Source organism: Pteropus vampyrus, unplaced genomic scaffold (assembly GCF_000151845.1).
Source record: "Pteropus vampyrus isolate Shadow unplaced genomic scaffold, Pvam_2.0 Scaffold167, whole genome shotgun sequence".
NCBI lineage: Eukaryota > Metazoa > Chordata > Mammalia > Chiroptera > Pteropodidae > Pteropus > Pteropus vampyrus.
In genome coordinates, this window is record NW_011888948.1 from 2,984,878 (window position 1) to 2,999,000 (window position 14,123).

At 44.0% G+C, this 14,123-nt stretch overlaps 1 protein-coding gene across 8 annotated transcripts in view; it reads right to left on the minus strand.

The window, feature by feature from the left end:
• ATP7B (ATPase copper transporting beta) overlaps positions 1 to 14,123 on the minus strand; it is an 80,162-nt gene that overhangs the window by 8,155 nt on the left and 57,884 nt on the right. For 7 of the 8 annotated variants that reach the window (XM_023536713.1, XM_023536714.1, XM_023536710.1 and 4 more), the window contains 8 exons: positions 10,446 to 10,573; positions 10,177 to 10,331; positions 9,848 to 9,982; positions 6,767 to 6,961; positions 4,771 to 4,953; positions 3,324 to 3,489; positions 1,949 to 2,092; positions 666 to 808 (listed from right to left, as the gene is read on the minus strand). In XM_023536713.1, the coding sequence (XP_023392481.1) occupies positions 666 to 808; positions 1,949 to 2,092; positions 3,324 to 3,489; positions 4,771 to 4,953; positions 6,767 to 6,961; positions 9,848 to 9,982; positions 10,177 to 10,331; positions 10,446 to 10,573 (1,249 nt within the window). The remainder of the gene's footprint in view (positions 1 to 665; positions 809 to 1,948; positions 2,093 to 3,323; positions 3,490 to 4,770; positions 4,954 to 6,766; positions 6,962 to 9,847; positions 9,983 to 10,176; positions 10,332 to 10,445; positions 10,574 to 14,123) is intronic. The other variant, XM_023536709.1, reaches the window with a different exon arrangement.

A 14,123-nucleotide genomic window follows, 5' to 3' on the forward strand; every position in this document is an offset into this window, starting at 1 on the left:
AGCCTATCTGTCACATGAGCGGTGCTTAATAAATGCATGCTGAATGAATGAACAAATTTTAACAAGTTCATCAGCAAGGAAGGCCAAGTAAAGAGAGGTACTGCTGTTTCCTTTGTCAAAAGCATACAGCTTCACACACATTTTTGGGAGTAGGGGTATATGTCATTTTCAGGAATCTGCACTGGAGCCATCCCATGTGGTGGATCAGGCAAGCAGGCAGCAGTGCTATCCTCATGGCTCCAACTCAGAAGCCAAGGCTGCTGGAGAACTGCCCAGGATCCCATCGTTTATCTGGTGCACAAGAGTGGGAAGAGTTGAACTGGCAAAGCATTCTTTCAACATCGAGACAAAGTTGTTTATTTCAGCTCTCAAGTCATAATCTTTTTTTCCATTGTAAAGACCAGGAAATAGAAAATGATGGAATTGCTCTTCTAGGGTTGTAGCTGGTCGTGCATGAATTACGGCTCCCAGGCCCCAGAGAATGTGATCTTTGCTGTGGCAGCAATGGTGTCCCCCGTGGGGTGTTGCTTGGCTTGGAGCAGATCAGAGCACATGAGTGCTGGATGCTCTGGCACTTACTTTTTTTCTCAAACTGCTTCAGCAAGCTTAAAATCACTTTAATCGGAAAGGGGGAGGACGGCCCGGCCCTGGATCCAGGCCCATACCTGGGTGGCAATGGCTCTGGCTGTCTTGCGGTTGTCCCCCGTGATCAGAACCACGTCCACACCCATGCTCTTCAGCGTGTGCACAGCCAGGGCGGCCTCCTGCTTGACGGCGTCTGCGATGGCAATCATCCCACAGAGCACCCCTGAAGGAAAGAGCCCAGTAAGTGCGCCATGGTGGGACACCAGGTGGCCCCAGGAGCAAGCCCGATTTCATGAGTGGGAACAATTTCCACAATATCGTGTTAACGCAAAAAACAAAACCCCCAATTATATAACATAATATGGTTTTGATTTCATTTTTTTAATATTGACAGATGCATACAAAAATGTCAACAGTGGCTCTCTGAGGGGAAAGATAATGGGTGATTTATTTTTCTTTACAGCTCTCGGGACTTTCCAAATTTTTGCAAGGCATACCTAGTGCTTTGCAGAGTGCCTGGCTTATAACTCAATACATGTTAGCTATTAAAACATGAGAAATATAACAAATACAACAAATGCTTCTTAGAAAGTGATGAATGACCAAACAGCAAAAAAAAAAAAAAAAAAATCAATCCTTCCTTTTCTTCTTTTCTGTGAATCTTTTAGATATTGAAGCAGAAAGGCTTTCGAGGCCCGAGGCGTAATGAGAGCAGAGTAGGGGTGAGTGATGTGTAATGGGGCATTTCTTTAGTTGAGCTAATTCTGGCCTGACGAGCTGAGGAGACTGCGGGTTTACAAGGACTTAGAAGGCGGCCTGGTGGTGAGAGGAGGAAAAAAAAGAAGAGAGGAAAGAGGACATATTTGGCTGGAACATGCAAAATACAGCAACATAAATTATTATTCCTTATTTTTACTTAGTTTTACTTCTATTAGCAGAAATTAACATTAACAAAGTAAGATTCTAATCTCTCTGAGATGTAAAGTCCAAGATACAACTGAGTACGAAGACACATGTAACTTTGAGAAGCACTGGGAAAAGTTGCGGGGATCCCATTATTTAAAGGCATGCCATAGTTAAACCTCGTGAAGAGCGAACTGTTTTGTCTGCAGTGATGAATGAGAAGGATGACTCCAAACTGCCCAGCTTGGACGGGAGCAAACAAGGATAGTGAAGACAATTTGGAATTCTAAGAGCAAGGAGACCTATGGCAGCGCAAGACCTGGCCTCAGAACTGAGAATGAAGTGAAAAAGATGATTGATTGATTGATTAATTTTTAAAAGGAGAAATTTATTTTTGCCTGACATCTCCAAGAAACTTCATTTCTGAGAAAGCAGAAGGAAGGCGTGAGCAGAGAGATACCATCAATAGCCACCAAGACGGCTGTCTGGCCTTTCATCTCATGGGCTGTCATTGCGTCACTGATGTCGTTGGAAATGGCCAAGCCGTTGCGTCTCATCCATTCTCGGTTTCCAATCAGCACAGAGAAGGTCTGGGGATCCACATCTGTTCAAAAGAGTTTGTGATTATTCCCAAATAGTCCAATTTCACTGTGAGAAATTACTAAAAACTATGGAACCCTTTTAACAGCAAAATATCTACTTAACTGTTCTGAGAAATTATAACCTAGTAAGCACTTCTCAAAATGCCATCCTTAAAGGACCAGGGGAAAATGTATAATTAAAGTGTAGAACATGTCGGTATGAATTAAAATGGGGCGTTAAAAGGTACACGCTCTGTGTGTGAAAATGTTACAAATGTAACAGACATTATGTGGCGCGGTGTCCTTATTTGCCTTCGGGATCTGCTGCTGCCCCTTGCAGGGATCAGAAGCAGGTAGTTATCCCTCTAGCACCAAATCCAAGTGTTGACTAGATTCATTACTGCTTGGTACAGACAATTCAAGGTGAACCAGCAAAGAATTCTACTTCTATGGAATGTTTTAAAGCTAGAGCTCCTAAAAAGGCCAGGCGAGTCTTTTCACCTGTCACCTTCGAACTATGTGTGCCACTAACTTAGGTGTCACTGCAGAGACCAGGCCCTATAAGCCAAATGGAAAGACATCCTGGGCTGTAAATTGCCAGAAGGTGGTAGATGGCTTCTAACAACAAAATCTTAATCAGGATTCAACTAGCAACATACTTAAGAAAAAAACACTAGATAGATTTTTCCTGGTGTCAGGGGTTAGGGTGGTCCCACACTCTTACGCTGATGGCTGCACCAAGCTATCCCTAGAATATTCAAAAGCAGCTGCCACTCCAAGTGACGTCCCTTCTTATCTTGGGCCGACCATCTCCACCCTCTTTCCCTGACTGCCGCCAGCTCCGTAAATGCGAAACACCCCGTCAGAGTTCTACCGCGTGAGAAGTTTCCTATTCAGGAAGAACAAAGTAGAATTCCCATCTGTCTACTTTGTAGCTTACGAGAAACAAGGCTACCTTGGGATAAGAAAGAAGAGACTCAAAATTGTGGAGCAGATAAGCAACAGTCTACGAATTTAATTAATATACTACTTTAATCTACCGTTAGCATCAAGATGCAGATGTATCAAAGAACTCAAGAGAAACTGCAGGCTTTCCTGGGCAGGGAGGTGTGCAGCGTACCGGTTGGGAGCGACCCTTCTCCACAGCAGAGGAACCAGGTGGCACGGTGCTCTCTGCAGTTTGGCCTGCTGCCACTTAAACAGCTGGGCCCAACCCCTGGCAGGCCGAGTGGCAGAGACAAAGGCCAGGGATACCTGTTTCCACGGGAACACTGCCAAGCCCGTTCAGGTGAGCGGCCCGTTTGCTCAGGTGCTCGCTGTGGGCTAGGATGCCGTCCACGTTGCTGACTTTACAGCCGATTCCACAGCCTGGCACGGCCTGGAAGTCCATGCAGTATCCCAAGGCCTCCATTCCAAGTTCCTGGGAGGGGAGTGGGAAGAGGAATTAGAAAACAGAGGTGAGGGGGATTTGAGAGGGAGGCAGGACAAAGACCAGAGGCGGGGCGAGGGCGAGAGCAGCACTAACCGGGAATGAAGAGGGAGAAGAGTGAGAAGTAGAATAATTGCAGGGAAAGGAGAGATCAACTATCAACTATTAACTGAGCAATTCTTTTTCTCTTCTCTGACCCAGACATTCTTTCACATCAAACACCTCAAATTAAGGGTGGGGCAGGGGGCAGTATGAAGGTGCCAAAGAGAGGAAAGATATTATTTTTGTGTTGCAAATATTTTTATTAAAATGATGGAATAGGCAAGTAGTAACAAAACTATTCTGAGGCTACCCATTTACAGGCCCTGGAATGCGGGGGGAGTGACGTCGCAGGAGAAAGAAGTGAGGCTATTTGGTTAACAAAACGAAAAGGATGACTGAGGGTGAGCGGAATTCTTCCTGAAACATCAGAAACCTGAGAGGTGACACAGCAGCCTGTCTGACCCTACACGAAAGGCAAATATATGAAATCCGGTTTCTGAAGGTTCCCTGTCCATGAAGAGTTGTCAACTTTCTCAAGGCACCCATGTCACCTTCTACATTTACAGATAATCGTGCTTGCTCAGACCATTTAAATTTTTTCTGGACAATGTTCTGGCACATCCCGCTGTCTCCATATTCAGATTGGAAACAGGAAATTAAACAGGACCTTTCATCTGGAGAGATAAAAACATGAATGTTTTCCCATTAACTGTCTCAAGAATGCACTGGGCTTTTGGCTCACTTCTGCGGGTTCCTCTGCATTTCAGGCATCCCTGAATGAATGGCTTGCTCCCTCCCTCACCCTAATACCCCATTCATTTTTGTAACCCTTTGCACTAGGCACTCATAATGTACTGACTTTATACACCATCTGTCTTCCCCACTCAACTGCCAGCTCCCAGAAGGCAGAGTTCAAATCTTACTAGTTGTTGTCACAAGCACGGATGCTCAGTAAATGCTCAGTAAATGACTGTTAATGCTGAATTGCTTTTGTGATGATCTGGAATGTGACAAGGGACCAACTACCGCAAGCCATGTCTCCGGGGGCCTGCTAAATGGTTTTCCAGACCACGTAAGCCAAAGCCTCCTTGAAGGTGGCTGACTCAGGTGCCAGTGACAGCTGAGAGGAAAGGCCTGTGAGGAGGAAGGAGCTGGGAGGCTTCCGGCCAGCCAGTGAGAGGAGAGGTGGCAGGAGGAGCAAGGGGACCAGCGATGCCCAGGTCTACATACCTCTTTACAGTATTTGGTGATGGCCACACCTAAGGGGTGCTCGCTGCTGGCCTCTGCAGTCCCCACCACAGCAAGAACCTTCCTGAGGGGCAGCGTGGCCACATCCACAAGCAAGAGGACCCGCATGACTTTGGGGACCCCGTGGGTAATGGTGCCAGTTTTGTCAAACATCACAGTCTTTATCTGCCAAAAAACCACATCTCAGTGACCGCAAATACTTTTAGAATTCGCACAATCTTGAGGCAGAACTGCACTGAACTTTCCTCAAGCAGATAACACTCCTTCATATTCCATGACATAATCACCTGCACTCAATCCCAAGGTTTGACCACTCCCCCTACAAAAACAGTTCCTCTCTCTGCCCAGTCAAAAAAACCCACACTGTGGCTTACCCTTCACCAGGCTGGGCTGAAAGTGCTCACTGCAATGCTCCGGGAGGTGGAACGCTACTGTCTCCTGGACATACTACCGCGGTCAGATCAGGAGCCAGGGGGTTGGCCTTTCTCCCTGTCCACTGCTATCTGCTGAGCCAGCCATAGTTTTCTCTGGCTTGCGTAAGTACAAAAGCCTACTGAGAATAAAGCTCTTGCACTCCAAGTTCAAGGAAGGAAGAGAGAGTTCCTTGGCCATAACAACCAGTAACCACCAGAGCCAGGTTTTAGACCTGCCCACTTGGTCAATGGCACCAGTCCCCCTGGGTCTGGCTCAGCCACCGAGCAGCAGCCACACTCTGTTTCCATGGCCAGAATGTATTAATCCCTGGACACACATTTCCCCAAACCCCATACAAGGGCAGCTGCTTGCTGTGTTCAGACTGTGTCCCACAAGCATGGTTATCTCTTATTTAGCAAACAATAGGTTCAGCTCTTTGTTTCTGATGCTGAATGCTAGCCTCTTCAACACAATCAATTGCTTTTCCTCTTCTTAGTCTGTCCTTCACTATGTAGCTAGATCTTCCCAACAAGTAATACAATCACATCAAGCAGGCGCTTTGGACTCTCCGCAACTCCCTGTCATTCTTTAGGTTAAGTTCTGCATCCTTTAATTAACCTCTAAGGTTCTTCGAGGCTCCTCCCTCCCTCCTTTCCTCCCTCAACATTCTCATCTCCCAACTGTTTCTCTCTCCTTCAATGATTTTCTTTCAGTTCCTTATTTATTTATTTAGCAAATAACTGTTGAGTGTTTTCAATGTGCCAGGCACTGAGTGAGTGGCTGAGGATACAATGGTGGGAAAAGCTCACAGTCTGCAATCTTATGAGTCTTATGATATGGCAGTACAGCACCCCTCGTCCTTTCCGCGTGCTGTTCCCACTGCCGGAACATCCTTCTCAACCTCTGTTGTCATTCAACTGCTAGGTCTCAGACTGACCTTTGTGTTTCCTTCCCTGACCACATGCACCACCCCTCACCCCCCGTCTGACACACACAAATCCAAGGTAGGCACAGGACCCACACAGTAAATGCTCAACAAATACTGAATAAACCAGTGGAAGGATGGAAGGTTAGAGACTGGTATGCTGGGCCAAAGGAAGACTCTTCACAAACACTGTTGCCCACCACTCCACTCCCCAAGGTCACAGGACCCTCTGCTCATCATATGGAAGCAGAGCTGGTACTTTTCTCTGGGTGGGAACCCTGGCTCTGCCATTTATTAGCTGCAGGCCTTTGGACAAGTTACCTCGCCTTGTCCTGCGGCAGTTCCCTCATCTGTAAAATGGTGCTCAGAGTTGTTGATGAGATTAAATCAACTAATATTTATAAAGCTTTTAATTCTATAACTGTTAGCTGCTACTTTTAGTCATTCTGTTAGTCCTGGCTTCCTGTTTTACTTAACACTGCTACCTGAGGCTTCCTTCAGGTTTTTCTCTTAACATGAAATTTAAACAGGTACTATTTTCACTTGACCTAAGTTAAAAAAAAATCATGTAGTAAACAGCTACAAAATCATCCCAGCCAAGACCCCAAAGGACTGGGAGCACTGCAGCACAGGGCCAACCTTGTGGGCCATCTCCAGGGGCTTGCCTCCCTTGATGAGGATGCCGTTCTGGGCAGCCACACCCGTGCCCACCATGACCGCCGTGGGTGTGGCCAGGCCCAGAGAGCAGGGGCAGGCGATGCACAGCACTGTGATGGACGTCTGGAACGCGAACCGGATGATCACCTCTGCCTGGGAGAGGTGCTTGCTGGGGGTCTGAAAAGAGAAAGGGGGGGGTGGAAAGTGAAATGAGAAATCACACAGAATCCTAATCACGTAAGACATTTCTGTGTAGGCAGTAGGACCTGAGAGAGCATGGAGCTGGGTTTAGGAAACACACTGAGTTGCGCTCTGCTTTGGTGATATCACATGGCTCACTCTACTGCTCTGTGTCCCAGTGTTCCAACTTGATCTAAGAATCCTATCAAAATCCGTGATGGGGAACAGAACATAGACCATGGAAGTTCACATCCTGGCTCTGACACTAACTTAACCTCTGTGTCTCAGCTTCCTCACATGCTAAGTGGAAATAATAATACCCATCTCACAGGTTGCTGTAAGAATTAAGTAAGATAATATATATATAAACACATATAAACATGTACATATATATTATAAAACACCTGGCATAGGAGAGGCGTCTAAGAAATTGTAATTATTATATTTTTGTTATTATGGAAGCTTTAAAAAATTATAGATTTCCAAGGAATCTATCCTAAGGTGATAGTCATAAAGTGGGAAAAGATGACCAGGGCCAAGCATAGGATATTTATCACAGTGCATTATTGTAATGGCAAAAAACTAGAAAAAACCAATAGGGGATTGGTTAATTAAATTGTGAATATGGTGTATACAATGGAATAATTTGCAATTGTTGAAGTGATAATGTATTATCTATACTTATTGACATGGAAACATATCAGTAGCATTGCTGAACAAACAAACAAACAAAAGTGCAAGATGGCATGCGTTGTGATTTAATTAGTGCAGAATTATCAGCCTAGATCTATACACAGCCTTTCAACAACACTGGAAAGATGTTTACCAAAGTGTGAAAAACGGTTACTACTAGGAATGGGATTTGGAGCCATCTTTATTTTCTTCTATTCTTCACTATCATTATCTTTGTAAATCCAAAACAAACAAAATACGAGTTTCCTTTCCGGCTACCTGGTGGCACATATTGATATTATTATTTGCATTCTGAAGACTTGAGTTATCTTGATTTGTTTTTCAAAATGGCTGGTGTCTCTGGAGTATAATCAGGAGATACTATATTCACTTAATTACAATAAAAAAGCATGTTTTCTAAATCAAGGATAGAGACCATAATCTCATGAGCTTCCATTTATAGTTTATTCTTTGATTTTGAAAGGCAGGATTCTAAAATAAGATATATTATTAAAAGGTTATTTGATTTTCTAAAATAAGATATATTATTAAAAGGTTATTTAATTTTCATAGAAAGAGTTAGATTTAGGTAGAGAGACATGTTGTTTAAGGCATAATGCAATTCTTAGAGGTAAAGATGATTTTTTTTTTTAAACCCAGTAATTCTTATGAAAATAATATCTGGTATTCTGATGGGACTGGGTGGACTTCAAGAAGTTAACATAAACCCTGTCCCTACAAAGACTTTTATGTAGCACGGCGATAACAATATCTTAAAGGAACATGCAGGACCTCATTTGCCAGCAGCTTCTCTGATATTGCAGATAAAAACAGAAGAAGCCAAAGTAAGATGGAAAGGCAGGGAATAGCAGAAAGGCACATATTCCAACTTGATTAGGACTGAGTGTTCCCACAGCCACAAGCCAATGAGCTGCTCTCCAGCAAAAGCAGAAATTTTAAGCAGTCAGGCGCCATAATAGCCACTGGCAAATTCTAGGAATACAGTCATAGGTTATTCTTAAAAGCACTAAGGTCTCCTTAGATGTCGGACAGTATATAATTTGGACAGTTTTCATTTTAAGATAGGAAACTGGAGAGAGCAAATGACATCTTAGTGGATGACATGTACTCCAAGAATATATGATATACCTTTAATTATGGGTAGACATTTTTTTTTTAAAGAAAAAAGTATTCATTTCATGTACGCAGTTTCTTATTCTATGGCTCTAAGGTAAAATATACATTACACTGGGCTAGGTATGGGATATTTTTAAAAATAAGGTAAAATATTTTTCTACTCACTGGGCAGTTATTAGTTACTACTCTAAGTGGACCATTAACTTTTTATGTATATATCAAGGTTTCTCAGTCTCAGCACTATTAACATTTGGGGCCAGATAATTCTTGGCTGTGGGGTCTGTCCTGTGCATTGTTGATGTTTAGCAGCATCCCTGGTCTCTACCCACTGGATGCCAGTAGCGTGCCCCCTTAGTCATGACAACCGAAACTATCTCCAGACATGGCCAAACGTCCCTGGGGCAACAAAATCACTCCCAATTGCAAATCACTGATGTGTACAGCTCTCATCTCTGAAGCACACTTTTTTTTGTTTGTTTTCTGGGGGACTTTTTTGGGGTATTTTCCGCCTTTTTAAAAGTTTGATAAACATATTTCTTAAGATAGTATTCTTCGTCTACTTTTTTAACTCAACAATGTATATTCCATTGCTTCATATATAATATTTAATAAGTATTTACTAAAAAGCTATTAGCATTGCTTGGGAAGCTGCAAGGTTAAAGATGATATTTATGGACATAGACTACCAAAAATATATTTTTCTTAAAATTTGTTAAATAATATTATCATGCCATTGAAATCTAAAGTGACCTATCTTCCACGGTGTGTACCTCACAACTCCCAAAATGAACAATATTGCATAATGTAAATGCTTTAAGCATTACAACTGAGAGCCAATTGGTGTTTGTGAAATTATCTAACTAGAAAGTGAAGGCCATCTTTAAGAAAAACCTGCAGAAGGAGAGTGACTGATTGTCCTACCCCAGCTAAGATCTTGTTGCCAATAAGTGAAGCAATCAAATAAAATGTAATGAGTAACTAAAGCCCAATGAATCTAAGACATGAAAGAATAGGAGTAACGGCAATAGATTATTTAAAACACAACAACCATGCAGCCCGCAGCATTCAACTTACAGGAAAGTATGTCTGAACAACACCAAAATCGATAAAACCGATTATAATCCATACCACCAACGTCAAAGTTGAAATGATGATGATAAATGGGACAAAATATCCACTAAACCGGTCAGCCAGTTGTTGAATGGGTGCCTATAAAAATAAAACACCGAGACCATGGGAAATTACAATCTACAAAGAAATCAACCACAAGCATTGAAAAGAACTGGGATTCTTAGCTCCCTCATCAACTCTCAGCTCAATAAAACCTGCTGAGTCTGTGGAACTCTTGGAATGATTTCCAAAATGAGGAAGCTGAGATGATATCGTTTTTTAAATTTCATTACCTTTGACATCTGAGCCTCTTCCACCAATTTCACAATCTGAGCCAAAGTGGTGTCATTGCCCACATGGGTGGCAGTGATGAGCACAGAGCCGTGTGCATTTATAGACCCGGCAATCACTGTGCTTCCAGGTTTCTTAGTGACTGGCATGGCTTCTCCTAGAGGTGGAGAAGGGAGACCAGCTGTCATGCACTAAGCCTCATTCAGCATTCACGAGGCCTGGCAACTGTGCTGATACCCACCCGAAGGGAACGGGAATCAAGTCACCTAACCTGTGATGAGGGACTCATCGGCCATGGTACTGCCCTCCAGGACTTTCCCATCCACTGGGAACTTTCCCCCAGGAACAACCTTGATGACATCACCCCGCTGCACCAGCTCCATGGGTACTTGCTCCTCTCTGCAACAAATGCCACTCAGGTTACACACTCACTGGAGCTCACCCTCTTGGTCTGTCACCAAGGCTGGGTTCTAGACCAATTGATGGACTAGTTACATTATACTTGCTTTACACCGAGCAGCAGTATTCATTTTATCTGTCATTTACAGATTGAGCCAATATTTATTATGCAGCTACTAAGTGCCAGGCATGGTATTAAGCATTGGGAATGTACCATGATCAGGACTGCAAAGTCTTTACCCTCATGAAGACAAATTCTGTGGAGGAAACAGACAACAAACGAGGTAGTTCTGGTTATTAAATAAGTGCTCTGGTGAAAATAATGTGACTGGGGGTGGGGCGCTTCTTTAGGCGGTGGAATGAGAAGCCCTCACTTGGACGATGATATTTGAGCTGAGACCCAGATGACAAGAAGGGCCAAAATACGGAAAAATAACATTCGAGGTTTTAAAAAGAGCTAATGCAAAGGCTCCAAGGCAGGCAGGAGGGGTGCCTCTGAGAAACAGGAACATGGCCAACATGGCTGGAGGGAAGTGAGGGAGGCAGGCACAATCCGGATCACCTCTGGTCTTGCAGAGAGGAACGTGTGCTTTGAATGTAAGGTTTTCAGTGGGAAAATGACATAATCTGATTCACATTTTCAAGTCTCTGGCTGCTGTACGAGAATGGGCTGCAGGGGTAATAACAGAAGGTGAGAGACGAGTTAGGCCGTTGCAGCCTCCCAAACAAAAGACATCCATGATGTGGGCTAGAGAGGGAGATGTACTGAATGCGTAAGGAAAGAATCACAGATGAGCTCTAAACTTTCCATATGAGCCACTGGGTGGATGAGAAATTATGTAATGAGATGGAGACAACTATGGAGAAGCACTGAGGGAGGAAGAGGGAAGAGGAGATGAAGATCTTCATTTTAACCTGTCGGGTCTGAGATGCCTATTTGACTTCCATGTAGAAATGTTAAGTAGAAAGTTGAAAATATGATTAGAGCTGGAAGAAGAGGTCAGAGCTTGAGGTACAAATCTGGAAACACACAAAATAGCGATGCATTCAAAGCCATGAAATGGTATGAGGTTGCCTAGAAGAGTAAGTGCAAAAGAGGAGCCCTAGAACTAAACCCTGGGATGTGCAAATATTTGGAGGTTGAGCAGGAGCAGAGGGGCAGCCAGGGAGATGCAAAGGGCCAAAGGAGAGACAGACAATCAAAGGAACGAGCACCCAGCCCATCCTATCAGAAACTGCAGACACAGATGCAAACCTATGTGTGGTTCACCATGCTCTACACTTAGAATTAATTTGTGTACTTCACAGAATGGAAGTTATACCTTAATTAAAAAGAAAAAGAGAAAAAATTTTAAAGGGACATTAAAGGTAAAAATGCTGGCGAGAGGATGAAATGCGGATTAAAAAGATGCCATGGTTGGACTGGGGTACGTGGAAATTACTTGATATCCTTGACAAAAGCAATGGCAGAAACTGGTAGAGGTAGAAACTCAACTGGAACGGGCTGAAGAGAATGTGAAGTAGGGAAACAAAGACAGCAGCTAAAGACGACTTTCAAGAGAAGTTTTGCTGTGAAAGGAAAGAGGAAACAGCCATAGGAGAGGGAGTGCAGTAAGACAGGAAACTGAATTGTTTACATGCGTGAACTGTATGCTGGTGGGGATGGTCCCAGAGATGGAGGGAGAGGGAGAAGGGGAGAGGGGGAGAGAGGGGGAGAGAGGGGGAGAGATGGCAGGGAGGGAGGAAGAAGGGCAGGACTGGAAGGAATAGAGTACGAGAGGGAGGCCGCCCAGGGAACCCTCCGGCCTTGGCAGCACCTCCCTAATCATCACATGGGCCAAACACACTTACTCATACAGATAACACGGGCTCATGAAAAAATGGTGAAACAGTCAAAAAAGCAGGCATGGACAACAAGCAGGACTCTGAGGTTATTTTATATTTCCCTTTTATCCTACAAAGACCACATTTAAAGTACCACAGAGAGGAACGTACAAAAAGCCACCTTATTTATGTGAGAAAGAAAAATAGACATTTACTGAGTGCAGGTACTGCGTTAGATTTTTACATGTCTTATCTCATTGTATCTTCCCAAAAACATATGAGGTAAATGATATTCACCCATTTGGGCAAAAATCTGAAGATTTCTTAGAAAGGCACAAAATTGAACATACAACACCCATTTCTTTAAATGTCACTGTGGATGAATGTACAAAACTTAGGAACCAGCTTGCGCAGACAGATGTTACATATATTTACAACGATATCTTCTTTTTAAAAACTGTTTAATAATAAAAAAAATTTTAAATAAAATAAAATTGTTTTTTTTAAGAAAGGTTAGGAACGTCGTCTGCATAGTGAGGACACGATGGACTGTCGGAAGCTGGGAGTCCAGCCCCACGTGCCACGCCGCCCTCCCTGCAGGGGTGTGAGGGTGCGCTGCTCCGTGGGGCCGAGTTCAGGCTGCCGAGCAGATGAAGCCGACCCTGAGACTAAGTGCATGTGCGCCACTGTGCGCACCAGGCGCCAGGGACACAGTGGTGAGCAAGGCAGACATGGCTCTGACCTCGGGAGCTCAAAGTCCCCGTCACGGGGCAGCAGTGCGATGTGGGTCAAATCCTAGTTCAAAGACACAATGTCCACCTTTCCATGACGACAATTTTGTTCCCAGGATTAACTGAGGTGACGCATATCCCAGCTGCTTAGCACAATGCCTGACACAGAGTAAGTGCTCAGTAAATGCTGCGGCTTTTATTGTCACCTAATGGATGTTTTCACTGTTGCCTGGCCTGTGTAACAGGCACTGTGCTAGGCTGGGGTGACAAACATGACAAAGTAGAGCCTTCTTCTCATGAGGTTTACAGCCTAGAAGCTAAAAGCAGACTCATACATGCAAATTCAATAATGGCCATAATGAAATAAAAGGAGCACTGAAAGAAAAGGAGGGACCTTCCGAGGGAAAGTAAGCAACGGAATAAAGTCTTGAGCGCTGGAAACAGATGTGTAAACTCGGTGGCCAGGCGGGCAGGAAACAGGAAGGGGAGGATCTCCATAACCCGAGAAACTCTCTGCTTCTTTTAGGGGTCTTCCAGCGACAGAGAGTCCAGGCCCCAACACTGCCCCTCCGAGGCCCGAGGCCTGTAGCAGGGCCTGGAGTTTATCACCCTAGAGGCCTCCACTTGGCAAGAGAAGCCTGTGTCAGAAGGGCCCCTGCTCACTTTGGAAAAGAAGGCTGTGGGGACTAACGGGCACAATCTCTCTGCCCCCACAACCTAACTTCTAAGCTTTAAACTGCTCGCTTATACGGGGGTACTTGGCGCACATGGCCACTTGGGTGCCTTTCTATTAGTAATGCTAATCTCTGCTTAATCTAACCTTGAACTTCTCCTCTGATCTAAATTAACCAATCTTTCTAACTCTAAACAGCTTAATTTAAAGTGAACAGCTCTTTACAAGGGTCAAGGTAGCTCTTTCTGGTGAATTCTCATAGTGTTTCTTCTTTAGAAACTAATGCTCCCAAAATCCTGAGTTGTAGGAATACACTTAACTG